At 38.9% G+C, this 21579-nt stretch overlaps 2 protein-coding genes across 2 annotated transcripts; both read right to left on the bottom strand.

Annotated features, from left to right (window-relative positions):
* Positions 1–1327: 1327 nt before the first annotated feature.
* Positions 1328–17341, bottom strand: LOC306755791 (ras-related protein Rab-25-like; the record flags this gene model as incomplete). Its single annotated transcript, XM_079240311.1, has 5 exons — positions 1328–1449; positions 2047–2127; positions 2239–2432; positions 6685–6880; positions 17305–17341. The coding sequence occupies 5 exons, from the start codon at positions 17339–17341 to the stop codon at positions 1328–1330; spliced, it is 630 nt and encodes a 209-aa protein (XP_079096437.1).
* Positions 17342–18090: 749 nt separating this feature from the next.
* lamtor2 (late endosomal/lysosomal adaptor, MAPK and MTOR activator 2) lies at positions 18091–21258 on the bottom strand. The gene is made up of 4 exons (XM_079241272.1): positions 21074–21258; positions 19493–19655; positions 19315–19404; positions 18091–18574 (listed from the first exon to the last, which is right to left on the bottom strand). The coding sequence occupies exons 1-4, from the start codon at positions 21139–21141 to the stop codon at positions 18518–18520; spliced, it is 378 nt and encodes a 125-aa protein (XP_079097398.1). The 5' UTR covers positions 21142–21258; the 3' UTR covers positions 18091–18517.
* Between the last annotated feature and the right edge of the window lie 321 nt (positions 21259–21579).

The raw sequence follows: 21579 nt of genomic DNA on the forward strand, positions 1-21579 counted from the left end.
TATATATATATATATATATATATATATATTTATATATATATATATATATATTTATATATATATATATATATATATATATTTATATATATATATATATATATATTTATATATATATATATATATATTTATATATATATATATATATATATATATTTATATATATATATATATATATATTTATATATATATATATATTTATATATATATATATATATATATATATATATATATATATATATATATATATATATATATATATATATTCATTCATTCATTCATTTTCCGAACCGCTTATTCCAATTCAGGGTCGCGGGGAAGCTGGAGCCTATCCCAGCTGGCTTTGGGTGACAGGCAGGGTACACCCTGGACAGCTCGCCAGTCCATCGCAGTATATACATATATATATATGTGTATATGTACATATGTACATAAATGTATGTATATATATATATATATATATATATATATATATATATATATATATATATATATATATATATATATATATATATATATATATACATATATATATATATATACATATATATACATATACATACATATATATATACATATACATACATATATATATACATATACATACATATATATATACATATATATACATATATATACATATACATACATATACATACATATATATATATATATATACATATATATATATATATATATATATATACATATATATATATATACATATATATACATATACATATATATACATATATACATATACATACATATATACATATATATACATATATATATATATATATATACATATATATATATATATATATATATATATATATATATATATATATATATACATATATATATATATAGATATACATATATATTTAAGAAAACGTTAAATCACAAAGCAGCGGAACGACCCTTTCATTAAGAAAAAAAACTCATGATATCACACGGTTAATGAATAATCATTATAAATAATTTATTTCTGAATATAAAATAAATCAGGCGTGTTCGTACAGCAAGTTACAGTCTGTTAATTTTCAGAAAAAAATACACAAACAAAACAAAAACAGTCATAGTGATCAATTGCTGTGTGAATAATCACTCCGGAAGCAGTTTGGTGCTTCACCTTCCACCTTTGTGCACGAATGACTCCTTATAGCCTGAACTTATCTCCATCCGCTCACATCCCCAATCATCTCTTTTGGTTGCTGTGCCATCATGCTGCATGAGCAACCAGCATTGCCTCACCAGCCTGAGGTTGCCACGGCGCTGCGTTTCCCAGCTCAGGAGGCTGAACGAGGCTGAATGCGGGACGGTGCCATCAGATGTTCCTGCAGCAGGGCTTGCTCTCTGCCGTGTTTTCTGCACTGGAGTTGTTGTTCAGGGACACAGCATTCACGAAGCCGCCAACCACTTCCTTGCTGCTCACCTTCTTGTGTATCTCTGGCATGAAAACCACATGCATGATGCAGTTAATATCATGGCAGCATGCACAAATACCAAGAGGCTCAAGTATATATATTACATTTTATTTGATTAAATTGTTTATTTTCTTTATTACCTATTTATTGTGATAGATTTTAGGCTACTTACTATGTATTTATTGCTATTTGAGTATAGTCAATTTTTAGTATTGTAACATTATTTTTCTTTTTCACTGTTTTATTTGTGCAGCACTTTGAAAACTGTTTATGTTTATAGCATGTTATATAGAAATAAAGTGGACTGGGTTGGATACATGCTGCTTTTTCTAGGCTTCAAGAGGCTTTACTAAAGTTCAGTAAGGTCAGAAAGATGAATCACTAACCAGTCAGGGGTTGTTCAGCCAGTCAAACTGCTTTAGGACAACACAATATTTAGTTCTCCACTATTCTATTAAGACCCGAAGAGGCGGGTCTGGCTCATGTCAAAAAATGGTAAAAACTTAACTCATGCTACAGAAAAATCTGCATGAATATATATTTAGAAATTTAGATATGAAAGCAGCCACATTCAATCTTATCAGAAGAGAAGAAATAATTAATGCAAAACACAACTTACCTGCCAAGACGTTGCAAAAGGCTTCATCCACATTGGTCGACTCCAAGGCCGATGTCTCCAGGAACAACAGGCCTCTCTTTTCTAGACGACACCAACAAAGATGTTTGTTATGAAATAAAAATGAGGGTTTATTTTGTTTTTCCATTTTAACAAGGAGGGAATGCACATCAGGATCTACAACAACTTGCTGACCTGCGAAGTCTTTGGCCTCCTCCGTGGGAACCGACCTCTCTGACTCCAGGTCTGTTTTATTGCCCACCAACATCACCACAATGTGTTGGTTGGCGTGGTCATACAGCTCCTTCAGCCAGCGCTCCACACTCTCATAGGTGAGGTGTTTGGTGACATCGTAGACCAGCAGGGCTCCTACGGCGCCTCTGTAATACCTGCATGGAGTAGAAGGAACTTCAGAGCTGCGACCTGTAGACCTTCATGGGGGTCTTGAGATAATTTCCAGTGGTTGTCACATGATTGGAAACAATATACAGCCTAGATTAGCATTTTACCAGGACTGTTATAATTAGAGATAAATCTGTGAAATTAGCAATGTAATTATTAGACATTAACATATGAACAACAAAGTACACAAGTCGTTTTTAAAAATTTGGCATTTTCTTGGCCAGTCAAGGCCCATTTCTGCTCCGTTACGTAGATGTGGTCGTACATTTAATCGCCGCCCTCCTACTTCCATACGTCTTTAACGTTGCCGTAGTTGTTGGGTCAGTTCATCCACTAGTGGGCAGTGTTCAGTTCAGAGTTCACTTCCATGTTGGCAGCGGTGATGCACAGCTTCAAAACTCTTTACAATCGTCCAAAAACACCAGAAGAAGAATTAAGACCACAAATTTTCTTTGCTGTTTTCAACTTCTTCGGTGTCTTCTGGTGCTTTTAATATGGCAGTTTCTGTTCCTTTTCTTCTTCTGTCATCTTTCACCTGTTTATCTCAACACTGCCCCTTGTGATTTCCAATAGTATTGCTCCATTTTCTGCGTCAAGTGATGGATAGCCAAACCTCTTTAAAACGGACCAAATGTAGATGTAACCGACGCAGGAGACAGAAGAAACTGTCCGCCCGTCTGCATATTCAGCCTCTACATTGAGCATAAATGGGCCTTTCAGCTGATGTTGGGCTTGTAGATGCTTAGTCACAGCTGTGTACCAAATCCACCCTGGAGGTGAGGGTTATGAACACTAACGTATGTTAACTTAGGGGTCGTGGCTCAAAGCGTTTGCACTGCTGATGGTGCAGTTACTCAATTTCAAGCTGCCATTATACCTATTTGCTCAGAGAATTTATATTTCTCAATATGCACGTGGCTCAGATCAAACTTAGTTAACTGGAGATGAAACTTCTCTGTAGATATATCAGTAAATCAGTGGTTCTCAAATTGGGGGTTGGGACCCTCATGAGGGTGGCCAGAAAATTTGAAGGTGTCGCCACAAAAAATGTTAAAGATATTTAGCCTACATTAATAAAAAAAAAAGAAAAAAAAAAAAAGAAACAGGGACTTTTACCAGAGCTGTCAAAATAATTTTAATGTTATACTAAACATTTAATTTGACATTATCTGTGTAAGACAAGCCAATTTTGGGCGTGTAGGTGCCTTTTCACAGCGCTGAACTGAATCCCCTATAATTCACTTTATCCTCCTTGTTTGTGAAGATTATGTCAGTTTTTCAGCCTTACAGAGGTGCAGGATGGCCCATCTGATTTATAACTGTGGTGTGAGGGATGTCCTGAATATTAATCTATTATTTTGTGGGTCGTGGCTCTAGATGTGAGGCTGGAAATTTGTCAGAATCTTTATAAATAATGAGAATAAAGCGGGTTTTTTGTGGATTCGGCTCATCGCTGCAACAAGGCACTGACATGCCCAAAATCAGCTTCTCTTGCGGAAATGATGGCAAATTTAGATGCGACTGTTATTTATGCGTTAATGTGTTGATTAAGGAGCTTATTTTGTGGATTTATCTCGACATAACTGGTAAAAAACAAAAATAAATTTATCTGGTAAATGTAGGCCATATGTTTTTCACAGTTTTTGTGGTGACCCCCTGAAATGATCTTACACCCCTCATGAGGGTCCCAACCCGATCTTGAGAACCACTGCCATAAAGCACAGCTGTCACAGCTCTTTAAGCACAAGACAGCCATGTTTGATCGTAGCTGGTGAGAAAGATATGGTTTAAAAATTAGTGCGATGGCTGATCCATCTAATATCTAACATATTCTTTTACTATTTGCTGGAAAATAGAGCCAATGACTGTTTTTTTTTTGGCAACAAGCCATTTCCTCCTTTGGTCAGTTAAAAAAAACATTAATAAGTGTCCATAGCTATGCATAATAAGAACTAATCAATATTTCTGCTCTCCTCTTGCAGCTGCATGATTAATTCTCTTTAATAGGTTTTATCTGCTTGATACAGAGTGAATGGGAAATTCCATGGGAGTTAGAATCTGCATACTGGAAGACATCGGTGAGTAATTACTCAAAAGCCGACGAGAAAGGAGCTAATCCAGCGGCGTAGCATATCCTCAGATCCTTTCATGTCGTAAAAATAAAACTGACATGCCCCCCCATTGCTGTAAAACAAGTTTTCATTCTTCTGGTTTAATTTGAAAAGAAAGAGACAGAGGCGCCTCAGATGGAGGAGAGGCCTGCTGAGACTGACTGATCAAACCAGTTGCTTTTGGAGGTCCAGTGTGCCAGATGGAAACTGAAGGGATTCAGGAATGTGCTGGTGGTTTTTCAGGTGGAGTGGGAGGAACCTGAGGATCAGAATCCTGTCTTGACCTGTGTTTCGACTGATAGCAGCATCACCTCACAATGCCGACATACATGTTGCTCAACAAGTGTGGAGCAAGAGAACAAACTAATCAGTTTACATCAGTTTAATTGTGTGGATGCTGAAGAAATGCAGTTTGGAAAGTACGATATTTCTCACCAATATTATGACACCAGGCAGGTTATTTGAGACAAAAACATGATGCAATCCCAAACTTTGTTGCATCAGACTCCAAGACTTTATTTGACTAAGTCTGATTGTGTTTATTAGCTGATTAAAGCAGAAGCTGAACGAAGGTGTGGCGGTTAGCAACATTGCTTCACAACACGGGGGTTTCTAGAGCTTTTCTATGACTGGGGTTAATTTTTTAGATTAACTTAATCATGTACTAATCATTGATGATTCACAAGCAGGATTTTCTCATTTGACTTTGCACATCGTCTCTTTCCTGATGGCTGGATAGCCACCTCCAAGTCTCAAGGGATCAAGTTAGCAAAGAAAATGTCCATATAAGTTATGAACAGAATCGGTGATAAAAGGGCAGCCTTGGCGGAGTCCAACTCTCACCGGAAACGAATCCGACTTACTACCGTTAATGCAGACCAAGCTCTGACACCTGTCGTACAGGGACCGGACAGCTCGCACAAGGGGGTACGGTACCCCATACTCCCGGAGTACCCCACACAGGAGCCCCTGGGGACACGGTCGAATGCCTTCTCCAGGTCCACAAAACACATGTAGACTGGTTGGGCAAACTCCCATGCCCCCTCCAGGACCCCAAAAAGGGTAAAGAGCTAGTCCACTATTCCGCGCCCAGGACGAAAACCACACTGCTCCTCCTCAATCCGGGATTCGACTATCCGGCGGACCCTCCTCTCCAGGACCCCTGAATAGACCTTCCCAGGGAGGCTGAGGGGTGTGATTCCCCGGAGGGTGAGTGTGGGGGTGGAAAATTGATATCTCGCAAACTCTGACCTGCCTGTAGCTAAGAGCTATCCGAGCTAATTTGGTGCTAACTGGAGCTAACTAACCCTAACCAGCTAATGGAGGTAGGCAGGCTAAAGCTAAGTGTTCTTAGGCTGAGAAATGAAACCTAACACTTTTTTGCATCCATTTTCAGCTGAATTTCACTGTAACCACCACACCATTTGCCAGCAACTGGATATCAACAACTGGAAATTTGGAGGGAGCATCATGGCTGATTAATCTCTTTCATGTCTTGGACTTTTGTTTGGCTTTCTCAGGATGCTGCGTGGTAACAATGAATGTAATCTTAGTACACAAACATTTAAAAAAGTTATACAGAACTACTTTAACCACAATAAAATATGGTAGAAAGTCATTCCTTCTATTAGAAACATTATATAAGCTTTTAGCTTATATGAACCCACCATTAGCCTGGTTTAGCATGCTAGAAGCATGAAAACATGGTAGGAAAATCTGCCAGTCCGCTTACTGGTATGGACTAGTGTCTGTGTAATCAGAGGATATTCCAGAAAGTTACACATCCTTCCCAAGATGTAGTCTAGCACAGGGGTACACAAGTCCGGTCCTGGAGAGCTAACATCCTGCAATGTTTAGATGCAACCCTTCTCAAACAGCTGAATTCCCTCTTATGGATGCCATCCAGCTCTGCAAACACCTGGTAACCAGACAGTCAGTTGATTCAGGTGTGCTGGACAAGGCATGCACCTGAATGTTGCAGGACGGTAGTTCGCGAGGACCTGACTTGGGTACCCCTGGTCGAGCACATTGATACGCTAAAATGTGTTTTGTTGTGGATGTTTGTGGCTGGGAGGTGAATTTGTTGGGGTTTTGAGCTGCAGCAGCGGTGATGGTTGTTGCGACTCACGCAGAAGTGATGGCCCGGTATCGCTCCAGGCCGGCCGTGTCCCAGATCTGGGCCTTGATGGTGAAGCCGCTGAGCTGCAGCGTCCGTGTGCTGAACTCCACGCCGATGGTCGTGCGACTGTCATGGCTGAACTCGTTTTTAGTGAAGCGGGACAACAAGTTGCTTTTTCCAACACCAGATTCTCCAATCAGAACCACTGCAAAACAAACATTTTCAGTGTTTTTTCTCAGGATTCAAACAAATTCCCAGAAAAAAATCCTTGTTTCGTCCACAGAGGCTTTTAATCTAGGTGTGTCCTTTTAACCTCCTCCACAAATGCACAGTGTTAGTCGTCTGGGGCTTGGCTAATTACACCATAAGGTAACACCTTCATTATACCTGAGTGGTGACCAGATTGTGCAATCACTGAGTTAAACATGTTTTTTCTTCTTGTAATTGTCAAAGATGAAGTAAAGTGGGACAAATTTAAGACGACTGTATGGATGCAGGCCACAGATGTCACCACAGCTGAGAAAAGAGAGTATTTAAAGACATCCTTGCAGTCGATGGTCTGCATGTTGCTCTAAAATAGGTGATCTAATTCTCTTTCAGACTGTCTGGGTCCACAGGGCCTTCCTCAGGTCTGCTTTTAAAATGAAACAAATGCTTCATAATTTGTCTTTTTCTTGTTTATCCGTCAACTTACTGGACCTCCCTTAGAAACCTGAACAGCTTGGAGATAAAAATCTGTCACAAGCCAACCTTTGTTTCTGGAAATTAAACAGTCAAAATCAGGTGGAACGAGTTCAGTCACTGCCTCCTTTTTTTTCCTGTTTTGTCAGAGGAACATACCTGCTGGGTAAACAACATACGAGGCACCCCGCTGGACATCTCTGTGACTAATGTTTGGCTTTCAGTTTGAGGTAACTGACTGAAAAGAAAAAAGGCTTGGCTTAATTGGCACAGAGAGAAACTATGACTGCAGTAGCGATGGGATCTGTGTGCAGGTAGATAAGATAAGGGTCTTATGACATCTCAGAAGCCTTTAATTGTGGATATTTGGGTGTGATGGGATTTACAGGATTATTCAGGGTATTTATATATGAAAATTAGTGTTGGAAAAGTTGTGCAAGGTGTTTTTTTCCAAACTATCTCTCTTGCAGTGCTGAAAGTGCTTCTGATTACTGACTGAAATAGCAGACATGAGGTGAAACTCACTTTCAGAGATGGTTATTAAATACCTCTTTTGCATCAAATCATAGTAAATTATTTAAATCAAACGTTATCAATCAATCTGACCTTAATTTTACTGCACTTTTCATATCAGACTGGATGTTCTTTGTGAAATGCAAATGTAAATAATTAATAAAAACAATTCAAAATAAACATAAAAAAGATTACAAATCCCATCTTGTTGCTTCCAAACTGTGATTTACAAGAATGATTATAGTTTATAACATTTAGAGGGTCATAAAGGTGGAAAGCTGATCATACTTGAGGGAAACAAATATTTGGATTTGTGCGATATTTGGGGAAAAACTAAAATCAGTGAAAGTGTTGTTTGTCAGATTTAGTAGCATCTGGTACCAGAAATGTCCACGAACAGAAACTGCTGTAAAATCGTCTTTCATCAAAATGTTCTTCATCTTTTTTATAAATCGATTAACTTTAAAGCTGCTAAAAAAAAAGAGGCTTCTATATTATTTTAACCCTTTAAATTTCTTTTAAGTTTTGTTTTGTTTATTATTTTTCATATAGTTTTGTGTATAAAAATATATAAAAAGTTTTTTTTTTTTTTTTTTTTTTTTTTAAAAATGCATTATTGCATTATTTCAAACACAAAAATTTAATTATTTTCCCTGAAAAGATTTTTAGGGTGACTGGAGTTTCATGGTGATTTTGGAGTCTTGGATATGTTGGAAATTTACAACAAAAAAGATTTCATTGTATTCATGTGTTTTTATGTTTTGCCAGAAACCCCGTCTGAGGACCTATCTTCTGGAAAAAATGCTGTAGAACTGATTAAGCGTCATTTTTTTATTTATGTTTTTTACAGCATAAATAACTTCAAAATGCTCAAATCACTGAATCATGTTTCTGTTCATTTAAGTCACTGAACTTTGCAAAATGCATCAGTGTCGGATGCAAGACATGGAAGAGCGAAATGTTTTGGATTTTTAAAAATATACTAAGAATTATAACAAAAAAATCCATTCCAGTGGCTGTAATATTATCATAAATACATAAAAAAAATTATTAGAAAAGAAAAATAAAAGTAAGACAGCTGAAATTATCATCCATTTACAAAAAAATTTTTAAAAAATTGTTTAGAAAAATGTAAAAAAAAAAAAAAAAAAATCTCCTAAAGGAAGGAATAATACTGACAGACCAAAATTTCTGGAGATTATATCATTTTTAAAAATCCAAAAATTGCAAAAGAACAGTAATATTGGAATTAAAAAATAAACAAATAAGACTAGAAGTTTAAAAAAAAAGTGAATTTATTTAAAATTATGAAAAAAATCTAAAAATGTGTCAATTGTAATTACATTTTTAAAAAAATGGCAAATAAATAAATAAATAACACGAGAATATACATGAAAAACTTGGATTCATGATGTTGCTGCTCATCATCCCCCGCAGTGGTTTTAATCTCCGTTTAACCAAAAGGTAAAAACTAGAACTGGACCTTCGCTCAACGACGAGCATCTGGACTCACAAGGGAAAACAGATCACGGCTTGTTTTTAGTTTTGTGTCATTACAAACCAGCTCTGCAGGTCAGGGCTGTAAAAACTGAACCACCCACATGTTTTTCAGGGAATGAGGGCACATTTTCAGAACTTCCAGTTGCTGTGAAATCTAAATTAGTTTGACTTAATGGCATGTAAAACTTAAAGACTGCCCTCTTAGATGCACAGAACTAGACTACGATGCATCACGATCTGTCTGCAGATTATAGTTCAGTTGCAACCCTTTCAGTGGACGGGAAAGTATTTCGTTTAAGTTTGAGCTGCATTTCAGATCAGAAAAAATGCAAAAACCTGCGGACTAAAAAACACTGAATAATTTTGATAAATTATTTTATTCTAGATGTTAAATACGGCATTTCTACATTACTTTGTGATATTTCTAAATTATTTCTTTGTCTCTTGTAACTTTTGAATAAACATGAAAACACAACATCTAAGTAAGGCATCACATGATCTTCATCAGCGGTTTGGGGTCGCTGCTATAGACGTTCCCATTTCCACGTCATGCTCTTGAAGAGCATGAGATGCCATTAAAAATGTCACAACAGTAACTACATGAGTCGAAAAGTGACCATGGGCGGAGCCAAATGGGGTTTTCCGGGGGGCCACGGCCCACTTCTTCAATCTTTCAAACGGGTTTGAAATGTTTTTCCAGGTAACAATTTGAATAAATGTCTTGATAAGTAGACTTAAGTTTGATTTGATGACTCAGCACCATGATACGGCATGCTACAAAATGCTAAGTGGGAAAATAAACAAATAAAATATTATAAATAATGAAAATAAACAGATAATAAAGAAAAATGCAATTATGTCTGCTCATTTGGGAGTCCATGGAGGCTGTTTAACATAAGACAAAAAGGCTGTAAATTTTGCAGCAGGACCTTTGAGACAGACCTTAATTTTCTCCAACTAAGACATTTTCTCGCCATGATGCTGCTGATGGGGAACCAAGTGATTTCCAAGGGAAAAAGGTCTAAGATCTCAACGCTTGGTATGTAAATTAGCAAACAGTTCAGGAACTCCAAATATGGCTGTCAAAGGATTTAGTTGTAATTTAATTTTTAAGATGTCAGAAAGGGGTTTTAAAAGATTCCCCAAATATGAAAAAAGAGTCCACATTCAACAATTAGGTAACTACAGTATGACAAAGAGCCTAATGCAGTCCACTTTCAGCTGGAAGATCAGTTTAGACCAAGTCTCTTTCACTTCAGTGTTTGTTGCTAAGCATTCATTCATTCATTCATTTTCCGAACCGCTTAATCCAATTCAGGGTCGCGGGGAAGCTGGAGCCTATCCCAGCCGGCTTTGGGCGACAGGCAGGGTACACCCTGGACAGCTCGCCAGTCCATCGCAGTGTTGCTAAGCAATAATATCATAAATACAAACACACAAATAAAGAAACGTGTGTCTTTCGGCTGGACGGATATGAGCTTCCAGCTCCCTGCTTTGCATGTCGGCTCCACATGCGTCACCACAGAGATAAAAAATTTACATTCATTACATTTACATTCACATTTCAGCATTTTCTGGCTTTATTAGATTCTGCACACTCGTATCAAAACCCCCTGAACAGCTTCGTCCCTGATGGGGCATTCACACCAGAATAGTCCGGGGGACTTGGACCAATCAGAGGGATTTCCACAGAATTTCACACCTGACTTTGGTTTGGTTTGTATTCAAACAGCTCCAGTTAAAACAGCTGTTCTCTACGGAGCAATATTCCCACAAAAACACAGTTTATCAGGTAAAATTTACAGATCAAATATTGTGCAGGTAGGTTGTAGGATTTGTTTATTTTTTGTGAACATGAACAGCATTTTAACGACTTGGCACGTCAAATATTTTCACTGTTTTTGTCTTTTTTGTTTTTATTGTAAATGAAAACATGACTAAACAACATTAATCACATTAAATATAAAAAAAGAGATACAGAAAAGTCACGTAATGAAGGAAGAAGGGGTGGGGTAATGTGTTACCGTGCAGATTCGGCCGCAAGTTCGACATAAACAAGTAGGGTCTGGTCATCCTAACAGGTTCGAGTCTGTAAAACTGGACCCATGCAGGACTCTGGTCTTGGTGTGCAGAACATCCATTTTATTCACACATCAAACGTTTTCTTTTTCTTCCCAAGCAATAGTTGGTATCACTTCCTGCTTCTTCTTCAGGTTTTATAAGGACCCAAAGAGGCAGACATCACTTTCTGTTTGGTCAGTTTGCAAGCCGACTGAGACCCCTGACTTTCAAGCGGACCACTGTTTCCCTCTTTGGTCCGCATCAGAGTGCGGTCGGTGCTCATACTGTGCCAAACGAATCATGAGATCCCTGGAAAAGGACCACAGACCGTCTAAAGCAGACCAAACTTAGACTTAGACTTAGACTTAGACAGACTTCATTCATCCACAAGGGAAATTCTGTTGTCACAGTAGCTCAGAACAGCAATAGAGGAAGAAATAGAACAGCAATAGTAGGTAAGAAAAAAAAAAAAAAGTAAATAATAATAATAAAATAGAATAGGTACTATCCATAAAGCAATCTGGAATATGTACACTTTTACAAAGATAAAAGATAAATAAAACTATCTAAAGTAAAATTGGCAATATAGAATATGGAAATTTAGAAATTTACAATATATACAACATGTGACTAAATGCAGTGCCAGTTTACACAGGGGCTTTGAAATGAATGTTAGTTATCTGTCACAAAGTGGGGAGTTATTGTACATCTGTATAGAGAATGGTATGAATGTGTTCAAACGGCCAGAAAGTGTGAACGTGTCAAAACCAACAGTCCGAAACAGGAACCTCGTTTTCACTCCTTCTTTTTATGGCGTTTATGGAAAACTTTACAGAAAAAGTTTGATTGTCTTTGCATGCCGCCAGTGCCTGCAGAGCCCACCACAGTCTATGAGGAAGGCAGCAATTTTTCTGTAATTTTGCGACAAACACGGAGTAACTCCAGCCCCTCCAGCCCCGCTGTCTGAGAGAGTGGACATCAATGATAATAATTAAAGTCGAAAGTGGCATCCATCGGGTCCAGGCCTCAGGCCGACCCCTCCCCACCTACATTGTGGAGTATGTTAAGGACCAAACAATTTTGAATGCCGTGCATTTTAGTGAAGAGCCAATGCATTTCTATAGAGATGTAAAATGTGCATGAAGTAAAAAACTGGGCGTAAACGCCAAAATTGTGGACATCCCGTTGCTATGGCAACAGATGTTTTATGGACTTTTTGCTTGTTTTGAGGTTTTACGCATGTGCCAAATGTCATTGTCATATGTCAAAGCAGATGTTTGGTCATCTTGTGGTGTTAAACATGTGTGCCAAATTTTGTTTTCCTAAGTCAAAGTAGACTTTTTTAAACCCAATTTGATAGGTGATTTTTTTGTGTCTAGGGGGCGCTCTAGAGCTATTTTTGCATTGAAGTGTATGCGGACCACAGAATATCGAAATTGTTGCCATGCTTGTAGTGTGTGCCAAGTGTCACTGCTTTAGAAAGGGGCTAAGGGGGTCAAATTTGATCGCGTTGTGCTTTAAAAAAATAAAAAACATTTCAACCACAATAGGGTCCGAGCTATACCCTAATTAAAGCCAGAATTAAAGCCTTAAGCGGCTTTTATTTATTTATTTATTTTTTTTAAATCAAAAATCCCCCCTCCCCCCCTCTCTCCGTCCCTCCACAATGCAGCGTGTAATGTGTTAAGGACATAAATATGAACGCTATCAGTTTCGGTACACATTGCATGTATTTCTATGGAGATATGAGTAAACCGTTTTTCATGACAAGAAGGTTTTTTTTCTGTGGGTTGCCACGGTAACACGGTTTCTCCTTTTCGAGAAATTTCAATATTGTTTGGTCCCTAACTTGTTATGAAGCTTCCTGCCAAATTTGGACTCAATCGCATCGATCCCTACAGACTAGTTTGCTCAGATACAGCGTTCGTAAAGTGAAAAAATTGGATAAAAAATGGGCGTAAACTCCACGATGGTGGACACCCCGTTGCCATGGCAAAAGGTGTTTGACTTTTTTTCCCCCCTTGTCTTGGGGTGTTACACATGCATGGTAAATTTCATTGTCCAATGTCAAAGTAGACATTTGGGACACAATTAATTTGGGGATTTTTTTGTTACTCTAGGTGGCGCTGTAGAGGCGTTTTTGCATTTAAGTCTATGCAGATTATAGATTATGGAAATTTTTGCCGGGCTTGTGTGTGCGCCACATTTTACAACTTTTTATGGGTGTTTAGGGGGTCAATTGGATGTAAATGATCTTAGAAGAATAACAGGCATTTGGAGAACAACTGAGTCCGATCTATCCTAAGGTCGGAAGTGAAATGCAGCATGAGTCCGATGTCTGAGGCAGAGATGGGACAAAAACTTGCAGTTTTGAAATTCAAGTATGTTGTAGCTCTCTAAAAGAGGAAATGTTTGGGTGAAATGGGACCTTCAGTCATTCTAGTTTTTGGGGTAAAACGCCTCATTTGCCAAAGTCATTCATGGGACCGGATTAGACCCCCGAGCGATCCGGATTTGGCCCACAGACCATATGTTTGCCACCCTGCTCTAAAAGCTCCATAAATGTTGGATTTGTTCTTCCTGCGGTTGATTCCAGTTGACTTTCAGGAATAATTCCTTCTCTTTAGCGAGCCAGCAGTAAAACCAAACGACCTGCACTTGTTTGCGGAGCAGCTGCTGGTTCCCGTAAAGTTCTCCGAGTTTGTTTGACCTCCGCACCGAGGTCGTAGAATATTTTACAGGTTGTTCTTCTTTGGCTTGTTTTAGGTTATTCTTCACTCTGAAGCGGGATCGCTTGTTTTCCAGTGACTGAGCGGTTTTCCACATCTTCTCCTCCACTACTGAGTAACTTCTAAAGCAAACAATCCTTCTGGTTTCTATGGAAACGCAAGACGAGTGGCCTTCGAGCGCTTGCTGGGTTTGGTTTTGTTGATCCTCAGGAAAGCTGGAAGAACGGGGATAGAAATGTACCTGCTGGCGGTGACTCCAAACATGCCTTACAGGCACAATAAGTGTAGCTAGAAACTCAGCTTTAAGGATTAACATGAAAAACTAACAATTAGAGCTTCTGTCCTGCATTTTTACTGATTAGTTGTAAATTAACTAAACCTGGTTACCTTGGTTTATACAGAAGCACAGGAAGTTTAATAAATGAGGAATGTTTTATCTACAAAACACCAGTCAGATTTAACTGATTATTTTTACATTTTTGACAATAAAATCACCGTTTGAACTGAAAAGCATGTTTCAGCGATGAAAGCATCTTCTTCTCAAGCAGCTCTGCAAATTAAAACTAGTTTTTTTTCCATCTCTTTAAATTAGTTGCATTAAATAATTAGCTGTAATTATCATATATTGGAAAGGTGATTACTGGCATAATGAAAGTGCATTAAATGCTGGACTGCAGCCAGCAGTTTTGATTCAATATAAATCTTTCAGCCTAAACAATAATCCACATTTCCTCATTTCAGCCCAGAAATAATGTCTCAGTAATATGATGTTTATATAAAAACACAGGTTGTTGTTTAGACAGACGAGTTATTCTGCTGGATTCTACTGCTGGAGCTGCAGTTCTAGCTTAATTACTATTTCATGTAAATGTAAAAGAAGAACTGAGTTCTTATATTTGTGAATTTCTAAATGGTAAATGAAAACGTGACTCTTGTCAAGATAAATCAGAAACTTTAGCATTTCTTTTACTGTTAAAAATAGATAAAAAGGTAAATTTGTGCTCAAACAGAATCATAAAGCTTCTTGTGCACGCTCAGAAATGCTCATTTTGTTGCAAAAAACTATTTTTTCCGCATGCTTTCACTAAATCCTCGAGAGCCACCGTCCTTCATGTTTAAGGCCATTTATGCAGAAGATGGAAACACAGCAGCGGTAACGCTCAGTCTTTAAGAAGCTCAGCGATTCGTCACCTGATGCAGGAAACAGAGCGAACTGGAAGCTGCAGGGGCAGCGATGAGTTGTATACCTGACACACAACCAGAGAAGAAGAGGAACAGCTGGACCATAGACTGTATATAAAAAGATGGGCGGAGCCTCCACGACGTCACCCGTAGGTTTCTGAAGAGCTGAATTGAAGCTCGGTGGGCGGTTCCTACCATCACCATCTTGGCAGGGTCATGCGTGTCGTCTCGCCCGGAAAATACAAATATGGACAAAGAGGAGGAGCTGAGAGGGGGGCTGTGAGCATCATGGTGGATGATTGATATCGAGCGAACTCCGAGCTTTCTGTAGCTAAGAGCTAATCGAGCTAACCCGGAGATAACAGGAACTAACCAGCTAACGGAGGTAAGCGGGCTAAAGCTAAGTCACGTTGTTAACCGGCTAAAAACCACGGTTGTTCTATGTTCTTATTACTGAAAGCGGGAGATTGGGTACCTGTCAATCAAAAGGACACGCCCCTAAATATGCCGCACTTTGAGATTAAATTACTTTTAAATGGGCGAGTTAGAAAAAAATTCACTCCCCCCACAGTTAACAGTAAACCTGACCTATTAAACCTAAAATGGAACCAGGCTGTAAACATGTTTATTTCTGCTGTAAACATGTTTATTTCTGCTGTAAACATGTTTATTTCTGCTGTGAAGTTGGTCTTTTCAACATGGGAGTCTATGGGGATTCTCTCTGTTTTGCAGCCCCTGGTGGATGAAGGGGGAACTGCAGTTTTATGCACTTCCGCTTAGGCTTCACTTTTACCGCCAGAGGCTACGTCCATCTTTCTTATACGGTCTATGATCTAGACCAAGCAGCGGCCTTCGGTGGTTTAAAGTGAAGCCTATGCAGAAGTGCATAAAACTGCAGCTCCACCATCATCCACTAGAGGCTCCAAAACAGAGCAAATCCCCATAGACTCCACCTTTTTGCCCAATTTGGTATTTTCCAAGAGACATAAACAAGCACCTGTGATGCTGTCAAGATGGTGATGGTAGGAACCGCCCACCGAGCTTCAATTCAGCTCTTCAGAAACCTACGGGTGACGTCACGGAGGCTCCGCCCATCTTTTATATCCAGTCTATGGGCTAGACAGAGGGGCTAGTGACCCCTCCTCTTGCCCACCTGGATACCTGCAGATAAACTGTCGCATCACAAAGGTTAATGTAGGTCAGATTGTTGGATCTGCATCAAACTGTCAGTCAAGATGAAAACTGACTTTAACACCAAACTGAACTTTTACATTTTATTTAACGTCATCAAAGTAGCAGAAGAACATTTCCTCAGCTAAACAAACCTGCTGCTTCTGAACTGACTGGATGTGAGCATCTGCATGTCTGCTTTGTCTCTGCTCTGAACCAGGTGAACCCCTCCTCCCACCTCCTCCTGTTACACCACCAGTCAACCAAACTGGGAAGCTCATAGACGCAGCATAAAACCAGCTGCAGAAATACTGAATTAATCCCAACTTTGGAGGAAAATAAAGCCTTCTGTTGTGTTTTTCTTTAGATGAGCAGGCAGATCTGGTTCATACATGTCTATAAAGTTTATCTTTAATAAGACCAGATCTGATTTAATGTCCAGGAAACTCACACTGAGACGTAATTCTTTGCATAAACTGGACATTTACACTCGTTTTCCACTGGCTTTAATGCTAAATTCCCTTTTAAGACCAGGAATCATTCATCACCTGAGGAGCATTACAACCCGCTTCCTGATCCGGCTCGTGGTGTGTGCTTTTCTGCAGAAACAAAGCGGTAAACAGGTGATGTCAGCGCCGTATCACTCAGCTGCGTAGTGATGCAACGACACATCTGGAGGAGGAATTCACCTTTTTCCAAACAGCTGACTCGGTTGTGAACATTTCAGACACAGTTCAGCCTGGAAGTGATGCAAAGTCTGCTCAGGATGCACCAGAACAGCTGGAAGACTCACCTTTAAAGACAAAGTTGTAAGCCTCATCTGACGCCATGTCCGGTCCATTCAGCAGATCCGCTCCTCGCAGGACGCAAGCCGAGACCGAACCGAGTCCTCAGGGTCCACAGGGGAGAGGAAGCAGGCGTGTTCTGCCACATGGAAACCAGTCAGCAGCTGTGTGCCCTTCACCACCCTCCCCCGTCTGCGCTGGCAGGGAGCTGCTTGTTTGAACAGGAGAGGCGAAGCGTATCCAGGTTGCAGTGCTGCAGAGGGCGGGGCTTCAGCCAGGGAGCGGCGCAGCAGCGACGGAGGCGGCGTCGGGCAGGTTGGACAGGTGGGGTGAGTAGTTACAGCAGAGGGAGGAGGGGGGGGAACGGCCAGGCGCCTCCTGGTGGATGCAGGACGAAGTAACTGATCCAGTCTGCAGGTTTTCTCTGCTGCGTTCAGGATTTTCACTCAACCAGGAAATAAATCCGGTTTCCGTCGTTTCTGACATCTGAGCTCCTAATCCAGACTGGTTTCAGTCTGGGGATTATAATCTTTAACTTCTTCGTGACAAACACCAAGAACGACACAAAAAGCAGCAGAAAGTCAAAGAGCTGCAGCGACAAACAAAGAAAACACCTCAAATGTTTTTATATGAAGCTGAAAACCAGTTGAGGACTGGTGGAGGCTGTCAGAGAGCAAAGGAAGTTGCCAAATCGCATAAAGAGCAGATTATTTTTAATTAATACCTGGAGAAAAAGTAAAACACAAGCGATGATTCGCTGTGGCGACCCGATCAGACGGACACGGCGAAGAGAAACAACGACAACATGGAGAAAAAATAAAAGAGCTCATGTCTCTTTTTCCAAGAGTTTATTCTAATAATCCTGATTAACTTGATTGGATATGAAACATCTCATCATAAATTACAGTTTTATCCTGTTTTTATGTCATTGAGGAGAAAAACTGCAGAAAAATCTTCTTTTTTTTCCTGTTTCTGGGAACGTTTCCGTCTCTTCGCTGCGGTTCTGATCCACTTGGTTTTCTGAGCAGCTTCGATCCGTAAAGCTGCAAATGAGCGAACTGAGAGATGAATCAGTCAGCAGGCGAACGCACAGGCGTCCTGCTGATGCACGAAGCAACACACACACACACGATGCACGGTGCAGTCTGTAAAGAAGCTGAATGTTAGAAAAGTCCGTAAGAAGTCCCACAAAACAGGCGGAGAGTTTGGGTCACGTCTCCACTACGATGCCGCCACTTGAGTTAATGGTTCCTCCAGGTACTGCACCAGCGCTTCAGCCTGCAAACACACACACACACACACACACACACACACACACACACACACACACACACACACAGTTACAATACAAGTACTGGCTGTGTGTCACTGCAGAAAGTTTATTTGTTCTGATTTTTTTTTTCCCCTCCTGACTTCATAAACAACACAGAGGCTGTTTTATCTGACAGAAATAATTATATTTATCTATTAAATTATAATTTTTTATATTTATATATTTTTTTTTATATTATATTATTATTGATTTATAACTGTATTATATTATTTATAATTATATTATTTATAATTATATTGTTATATTAATTTATGATTATATTATTAATTTACAATTATATTATTTTTTATTTATAATTATATCATTATTTATTTATAATTGAATTATATTATTTATAACTATACTATTATATTTATTTATTATCATATTATTTATTCATTATATTTATTTTTTATTATATTTATTTATAAATAACTAAGGAAGTTGAAAAATGTAACTACATTTTGAGCTTCAACAGAATAAAAAAAAAAACTTTACAGCAATTTCTGGATTAGTGGTCGACTGTTTTATTAATCACCGTAATCACAACTAATCATGGCAGCCTGAGACTTTTCCTGGATTTATTTGCAGCTCATTGAAAAGCAGGAGATCAGAACGACTCTCACAGATCTGACTCATCATTATGTGACGAGTTATAACCGCTGCAACATCCTCTGTGTGGGGAAGGAAGAGTTAAACCTCTCACCTTGGCCTTCAGCATCCCGAATCCCACCGTCTCTTTGGCGTACATACAGAGCAGCAGGTTGGCTACTCGAGTTATGGCGACTCTTCCTTCCTGAGGACAGAAAGGAGAAAACGATGAAAGCAGACAGACGCAACAGGCGTCTTTCGTCCAAACCAGACAGAAGGAGGAACGTTCGTACCATACAATCCATCAGGATGAATTGGAGTTTGTCTTCATTAAAGGCTTGGTGGCCGTTCTTGTCGTAGGCCGCCCAGATGTTGCTGGCGATCGCGGCTGTGACTCGGGCGTCGGTGTCGCCATAACCGGAGTACGCCAGGAGGGAGCCCTCATTGTTCAGTAGCCTGAAAATGTTCAACACACACACCGTCAGCGCACAAGTTTCACTTTAATACCAAGAGTATTAAACACATCGGCCACTTCATCGGTTCATCTTTTACACTTAAAACTAATCAGGAGATTTTCTTTATGATGTAAAACAACCGTGTGATGCTTCATCCTCTCAGGAATGTTTCCAACACTCCTTTATAGAAAAATACACAAGTATACGAACTGCGTAGAGCTAAATGTTTGACAGTAACAATCAAGACATCAGGAAGACAAAGGGGGTCCAAACCACCAATAGAAAGGTCAACCTAATAAAATGGCCAATATGTGGATGTAATCAATATAAAACTCTGTATTGTATTTAGGGTGGGTTAATCGAATCGAAAAATAAAAAATCAGGATTTTTTTGCTTCACAATTTTAAAATTGATTTTTTTTCCATTTAAATAAAAATAATACACCATAGAATTTTTGTCATTTTTATTGATCTTTTTACTTGTCTCCTTGGGCATTATAGCAGCAGAATGATGGTGTGGCTACTGTGTTGTTTACTCCTAATTGAAATCAAGAAAAATGACGAGCAAAAGAAAAAAAAGTTTTACATATTTATTTTGGTTTTTAATCTACAAAAATCAGCAATTACAAATAACTGTGAGAATTGCAATTTAAATCAAACTGACATCCAAAAAATTGGAATCGAATTGGGATAAAAGTGTATCATCACAGCCCTTATTGTTATGCATATTTATGAATGATAAAGAATCTCAAAGGTACAAAAAAAAAACAAAAAAAAACCCTGCAAATATTAACTATGTAACTCAGGATGGAAAGAGGAACTTATTGATCACAGAGCATAGACACAGATATCATAGATCAGAGGTGTCAAACTCCAGTCCTAAAGCGCCGGTATCTGGCTGGTTTTTGTCGTTTCTCTCTACCAACACGGCTGATTCTAATCAAATGGATCCAGCAGCTTCTTGTCAACCAATTTATTTATTTCAGTCAAGTGTGTTGGAGCAGGGAGACAACTAAAACCTGCAGAACTGGAGTTTGACACCCTTGTCATAGATCAACAGCAACTAACATGATCCAAAATCTCCCAACTCGGTTCAGGTGGTTACTAGAACTGTTTTTAGCAAACCTCCCAGTTAACCCCCACCAGTATTCAGGAGAAATAAAATTCCTGAAACAGGAAAAAGAAGAAAATGTAGTTTTCTGACAAATCAGCCTTCCAGCTTGTTCTTTGTGCAGAATTTATATAAAAATGGAGTAAAGCAGAACTTCCCTGACCTTCACAGTGAAGCACATAAAAACAACAAAGGAAAAACTGCTTATTTTTCTGCATATTTTCCAGTCTAAATGTGAAAACTGGACAAGCTGAAACGACCAGAACCGAAGAAGCGGCTAGCTGCTAGCCACTAGCTGATCGGACTTACAGGGTGCTCTGGACGCCGTTCGTGTTCGCCTGGCTCAGAACCTGGGTCAAAGCTTTTGGTCGTAACATTTTCTACTCTTCTAATAACATAAAACAATATTAATATACTTTAAATGACAAAAACTGAAAAATTACGTAGTAAAACAATCATCGGGACGCATCCGAGTCAGCTGATTTAGTCGTTTTCTTCCTTTTCCGGGTTTGTTTGCAATGCATCATGGGAGTTGTAGTCATACTGAGGAAAAGCGCTTTTTATTGTGACTTATTCACATATTTAACCAAATTTAGCAATTCACAGTTCGTATACTTCTGTATTTTTATATTTAAATACATTTATTGAAGGCCTGAACTGTGCATGTAAGGAAAGTTTGATTTATAGTGTTGAATGTGGCCACTAGTGTAGCTTCTCTCCTGAATGTATGTTTGATATAAACACCTATCTACACCAGATTTGTCATTTTGCACATACAAACATGTGGACATAAAGGTTAGAGTAGAGGAAAATAG

The sequence above is a fragment of the Telmatherina bonti genome (assembly GCF_933228915.1).
Source record: "Telmatherina bonti genome assembly, chromosome: 5".
In the NCBI taxonomy this organism is placed as follows: Eukaryota; Metazoa; Chordata; class Actinopteri; order Atheriniformes; family Telmatherinidae; genus Telmatherina; species Telmatherina bonti.